This window comes from Helianthus annuus, chromosome 5 (assembly GCF_002127325.2).
Source record: "Helianthus annuus cultivar XRQ/B chromosome 5, HanXRQr2.0-SUNRISE, whole genome shotgun sequence".
Taxonomy (NCBI): domain Eukaryota; kingdom Viridiplantae; phylum Streptophyta; class Magnoliopsida; order Asterales; family Asteraceae; genus Helianthus; species Helianthus annuus.
Genome location: NC_035437.2, coordinates 141,173,786 through 141,180,399, shown reverse-complemented (window position 1 = coordinate 141,180,399; position 6,614 = coordinate 141,173,786). Strand labels below are relative to the sequence as shown.

The window sequence follows — 6,614 nt, the reverse complement described above, 5'->3', positions numbered from 1 at the left end:
ATTATACCCCCCCTTGTGAGAGGAAAACTGTCGGTCCCACGCAGGCCCCACCTGTAAGTATGTGAGAGGAGGGGGGTGAAAAAAGTAGATAGGGAGGGTGTAGAAAGTAGCACCCAAAAAAAAAGTAAACAACCTAATAAGAGTAAATTGCCATTCTAGTCCCTGAATTTTTGTCCAAATTGTTATTTTAGTTCAAATAGTTTTTTTTTCTCCTCTAGGTCCCTGACTTTTCCTTTTTCTTGCCAGTTTGATCACATTGTCTAACTTAGTCTAAAAACCAGTTAAAATCAGGGGCATTTTTGGCATTAAATTATTATGAGGTTTATAAATTATCTATAAACTACCCCTGGTTATCATTGCATAACAGTTATGCCAAAAATACCTCTGGTTATAACCATATTATTAGACTGAGTTAGACAATGTGATCAAAATGGCAAGAAAATAGAAAAGTAAAGGATCCAAAAAAGAAGAAAAAAAACTATTTAGACTAAAATGATAAATTGAACCAAAACTCAGAGACTAAAATGACAATTTACTAATCTAATAATGTATTCTCGTACTAGCAACGTGAAATTTTAAATATGAATCTCGTTTTTCTATTATTTATTAAAATAACATAAAATCAAACTCAAAATCTTATTTAAATACCCCCTGAATTGCACACCTCCTGGAGTCACTCACTACCACCACTAACTATCTCTCTCCAAGTCAGCAAAAATGGATTCCGTCACCATCATGCTTCCAGTTCCGCCGGCAACAGCATTAGCAATCGTCGGTACGGCCGTCGCACTCGCCGTCGCTTTTTTATTCCGGTACCTCCGAAGTTACACTTCCAAACACGGCAGTGAATCAAACCGTCTCCCTCGTGTTCCTGGTACAATTCTGCACTTATATAACCATATACCTGTATCTGTGTCGATGCATGTTTTAGTTTAATGATTTTAACTAGTAATTTGCTCAACTGTTTGTTTGATTATATTTAGAGGTGCCTGGAGTGCCATTGTTTGGGAATTTACTGCAGTTGAAGGAGAAGAAACCGTACATGACGTTTACACGATGGGCGGAAACTTATGGTCCGATTTATTCGATTAAAACCGGGGCTACTAAGATGGTGGTGGTGAGTTCGAACGAGATTGCCAAAGAGGTACGATAATAATCCGTTTGTAACCAGTGGCGAAGCTTGAAAATTTCCATCAAGGGGTCGGAAGTCACCGGACCTAAAAATTATATACAAGTAAAAAAGAATTTATAAAACCGAAAGGTCGAAAACGTATATTCCTAAAAAATTCTATACGAAACGTACATAGATAACACTAGCGAACGAAAAGTTCGGAAGGTCGGACGCCCCGTGCCCCTTGAAAGCTACGCCGTTGTTTGTAACTCTGTCAAAACGACATAATATTGATGTCTGATTAATCCTGGATTTAAAGTTTAAAACAAATCTGATATTGGGCAACACATGGGGTGTTTAAAAATGACATGACATGTAACCGTCGTTACATACCACTCCCTCTTCGTGTTAAGGGCGTTAAAGAGATTATTTGTTAACGAGATGTTAAAACCAGTAAAAAAAACTCGGTTAGGTGGAGTTAACGGAATTAAACTTTCTTCTTTGGGTAAGGTGGGGTGAAACGCGAAAAAGTAAGTGATGTGGCAGTTAAATGAAGTTGAGAGCAATGTTTTCAGGACCGAACCGGACGTTGAATCGGTTTCGTTACTGGTCCACTGGTCTGACCGGATGTAAGAACCGCTAGGTGTCTTAAAATTAATAGGGTGAAATTTGAAAAAAAAAATACTGAAATCCAATTCAATCCCTTAATAACCCGGTTCGACCGGCCGATCCGATCCGGTTTTCAAAACATTTAGAGAGGGTTAAAAGTATACCCAAGGACTGTTAACAAAAATTAATAATTGAATTTGTACTACAAATATGTCATAATCATTGTTGACTTTTCTTTTATGATCTAAAAATATATTCTTAAAAAAAGAAAAAAAGTGATTAGGTTTTTATGATTTTTCTTGTATTATAATAGTATGGTTGTTAAAATAGTAGAAACATTCTAAAGGGCGTAATCCGCTCTAACTAAAGAAGTGTGAGGACTACGATAAGTAACATCGATAAGCAATTAGTACATTGGTTTATGTGGTTATCGTAATTCTCTACTAATAAATGATTATGTATTGTAATACCAACCACAACCACAACCACAACCACAACCTTACCTAGTGTATTCCCATCATTTTTTTTTGAACGACAAAGTTCTCTTAATCTTTATCGTCTATGGGACTTGAACCCAATACTTCCTCCTCCCAAACCACAACCTCTATCCAATAGGATATAGATAGGTTGCTTCCAGTGATACCCCAACTCTAAAAAGGCATAACCAAGACATAAGTGTCGGGAAAACATATATAGAGGCACACAACTACTAAAAAGGGTAAATATGATAGTGATTTGATGGTGATCTTCCATCAATTTTTGGAATAAATTATATACATTAATTAATCATCATCAACTATTTACAGGCAAGAGCATAAGGCCTGATGGCCGGCCAGTCATAAATGATAATGATTTGATGATGATCTTCCATCAATTTTAATAATATATATAAATAGTAAATGTTTAATGTTGTGATCTGTTCACTTAAGACTGCAAATCAAGACTCTAGTCATATTGTTCCAATGATGATTCAAAGTAGTTCCACCGTAATCAACAGCGAAACTTGAGATTTCCAACCAGGGGTCGAAAACGTATATACCTAAAAAAAATTATAAAACCGGGGGGTCGAAAACGTATATACCTAAAAAAATTCTATACGAAAACTACATGCCGGGCACCAGGGGCGGAACCATATTAATATGAGCCGTAGCACGGGCTACGGCTCAACCCCGTATTCGCAGTGCTTTTTTTCCGATTTTATATAAAGGATGCCCCTAAAAAAATACGAGGATACCTCTAACCAAAAAATAGGATACTTGATATTACTAAAATCCCATTTTTTATAAGCTCAAACATTTTCAACCTGAAATCTTGAAGAATAATTATGCCCGAATGATAAAATAAGCTCAAATTACAATAATAAAATTGAAAGAAATCCCTAAATATAATTAATAAAATTAACCCAAGACGAAGAAGGATATTATAGTTGAATAAGTGATCTTGTTCGTCTTATGGTGGAAATCGGAACACATAGTTCTTGTCCTTAGGTTTATCAGGTAGTGAAGCTAACTTTGCTTTTACCGATCGCAACCGCAACCGTTGAAATATATTTTTTTTCTAAACTGAAGCATGTCAAGACGGATTTACGCAATCGAATGGGTCTGGAATATTTGAACAATGCTATGGTTTGTGTGGTCGAAAAATAAACTTTTGATAAACTAAAAGACGATGTGATGGAACGATTTCAAGCTATGAAAAAGAAAGTTGACACATCTATTAGATATTTGTTTTACTTTATTTATTATTGTTTTTTTATAATTGCCCAGTAAATTTTTTTTCGGGATACCCCTAAATTAATGGGCTAGTTCCGCCACTGCCGGGCACTACTGAGCGAAAAGTTCAAGGGGTCGGGCGCCTCCCGGCCCCCACAAAGCTGCGCCCCTGACCATAATATTATGTAAAGTTGATTTGATCCAATAATCAATAGGGTCATTAAACTGTGACATAATTGTTGTTTAACTTAACCTCTTTCATGCATTTTTTTAGGCCCTTGTTACCAGATTTCAATCTATCTCAACTCGAAATCTGTCAACGGCATTAAAGATCCTCACAGCTGATAAAACCATGGTGGCTATGAGTGATTATAATGATTATCACAAGACCGTCAAACGCCATATACTCACTGCCATGTTGGGACCAAATGCTCAGGTTTGTGTTAATAACTGTGTACTTTTGCATGCTTAAGCGACTTGCCTACTTTACTTTGAACTGTTTGTTCTTTATGTATATTTTCAGAAGAAACACCGCATCCAGAGAGACATCATGATGGAGAATCTTTCAAACCGACTACACGCATTTGTTAAAACCTCTACTGAACAAGAAGAAGTGGATCTAAGGGAAATATTCCAGTCTGAACTTTTTGGATTAGCTATGAGACAAGTGAGTTCGTGTAATCACGTATTATATTTAACTATTAATCGATTGTTAATATTTAAAGCAATTGTGTTTTCATTTGTACCTTTTTAGACAATGGGAAAGGATGTGGAAAGCCTATATGTAGAGGATCTTAAGATCACCATGAAACGACGCGAGATATTTCAGGTATTGGTGCTTGACCCGATGATGGGTGCAATCGACGTTGACTGGAGAGATTTCTTCCCGTATCTAAGGTGGGTCCCGAATACAAAGTTTGAGAACCCAATCCGAGAAATGCATGTTAGGAGAGAGGCTGTGATGAAGGCTCTTATTAAAGAACAGAAGAAACGTATTGCCTCAGGGGAGGTAAATCGTAATTGTTTTTTTTTAGATTGTAGTTCTTGATTTCTTGCTAGTTAAGATCGCGTTAACATAATACTAACTTGCCTTAATTTCTTAAAAAAAAACAGAAATTGAACAGCTACATTGATTACATGCTATCAGAAGCACAAACATTAACCGATCATCAACTACTTATGTCGGTATGGGAGCCTATTATCGAATCATCAGACACCACTATGGTCACCACTGAATGGGCAATATATGAACTTGCAAAAAACCCCCATATTCAGGTTTGTGCTGTTCTTTCAACCTCAGACCTAACCAACTTCAACAAAAAAATGCAATTTGATTCATGGTTATCAAGATTTTTTAACAATATTGGTCACTTTTTTATGTCATTAGCCGATAACATGTCATGTAACAATATATATTCTTTTGACTTTTGTCTAATTATGTATGCAACTCAGGATCGTTTGTACCGGGACATCCAAAATGTTTGTGGGTCAGACAAAATCACAGAAGAACATCTATCACAGCTGCCATACATAGCCGCTATTTTCCATGAAACTTTGAGAAGGCATAGTCCGGTCCCTATTATTCCATTACGATACGTGCATGAAGACACAGTTCTAGGAGGGTACCATGTCCCGGCTGGAACCGAGGTTGGCTTGTTAAACATATGACCCTCGTATCCTTTATGTTTTTATATGACCATTGTCCAAATTCAACGCATATGCTTAATTTGCAGGTCGCAGTAAACATTTACGGATGTAACATGGAGAAGAATGTGTGGGAGAATCCTGAGGTATGGGATCCGGACAGATTTATGAAGGAGAAGGAACCGATTGATTTCCAGAGAACGATGGCGTTTGGAGGTGGAAAGAGGGTGTGTGCTGGTTCTCTTCAGGCAATGTTGATTTCTTGTGTTGGAATTGGAAGAATGGTGCAAGAGTTTAAGTGGGAACTGAAAGATAATACCAAAGAAGATGTTAATACAATTGGGCTTACCACACAGATGCTTCGTCCACTCAAGGCCATAATAAAGCCCAGAAAGTGATGGCTGCTGGTGGTGGTGTATCAATAAGACAATAAGTAATATTTAGCCTTTTGTGGTGTATGGTGTATCAAAAAGTGTATGTCACACCAGTACGGTTATATAGGTGTATCCTTTCACTCATGTCACTTTTGTGTGTAATGGTTTCAGTAAGACAATAACATTTAGCCTTTTGTGTTTTGCCATGTTTTTTTACCTTTCGATAATAAGTTCCATTACTTTCCAAAAGACTATGTATTATGGTTTCACTAGCTTTTACAGTATCGTTAAAAAGTGGTTGTCAAAGCAGTATTGCTATATAGGTATATCCATGATCGCAAAAGTCGGGTCGCTAGGCGCTCTTTAGTCGGATTTAAGCACTCGGGAAGTACTTGGCCTATGCAGAAAGTACTCGGCCTAGATAAAAAGTACTCGGGCCTCGGCAACCTATCTTGTAGCGAGTACTCGGCCTTCGAGACCTTGTTTTACAAGTAGGGCTGTATACGAACCGAACGTTCAGCGAACAGTTCGTAAACCGTTCGGCGGGAAGTTCGTTTACGTTCGTTCATTTGATAAACGAGCGAACATGAACAGGAAATTTCGTTCGCTTAGTTAAATGAACGAACATGAACAGAGGCCTCGTTCGTTCAATTGTGTTCGTGAGCGTTCGGTAAGATGTTCGTGAAGGTGTTCATGAACATTCGTTCATTTATGTTCATTCATGTTGGTTTGTTGGTGTTTTAATTAAAAATCTTTGTACTTTCATATACTTTATCTAAACTTTTTATATTATAATATTTTTATTTATTTTATTACCCTAACAATTAAACTAGGAAACCCTATTTTTCCACCTTGTTTATACATTGTTCCCATTTTTTTCTCATTATTCACATTGACGAATATAATTGACCTTCGTTCCAGCGTTGCTCTCTCAGTCATCCACATTTAGCCTTCGTCGTGTTTGCCAAATTTATTTGTGTTCGCGAACCGTCCGTGAACATGCTCATGGCATAATATTTAAATTAAATGAAATTTTAAAAAAAATATATAAAACAACGGGATGATGTGTTCATATGTCATTGGCTGAAAAAATCAAGACCACCTCCTCATGCCCCATGTCTGCATTCTGCAACTTCATGGTGTAAGCAAGGACACTAAATGTTT

At 37.0% G+C, this 6,614-nt stretch overlaps 1 protein-coding gene across 1 annotated transcript; it reads left to right on the top strand.

Moving 5' to 3' along the window:
* The first annotated feature begins 660 nt into the window (after positions 1-660).
* LOC110899627 (ent-kaurene oxidase) lies at positions 661-5,656 on the top strand. The gene is made up of 8 exons (XM_022146519.2): positions 661-874; positions 984-1,144; positions 3,707-3,868; positions 3,956-4,099; positions 4,187-4,441; positions 4,546-4,707; positions 4,885-5,079; positions 5,166-5,656. Exons 1-8 carry the CDS (start codon positions 718-720, stop codon positions 5,472-5,474), a joined length of 1,545 nt encoding a protein of 514 aa, XP_022002211.1. The 5' UTR covers positions 661-717; the 3' UTR covers positions 5,475-5,656.
* Positions 5,657-6,614: the final 958 nt, after the last annotated feature.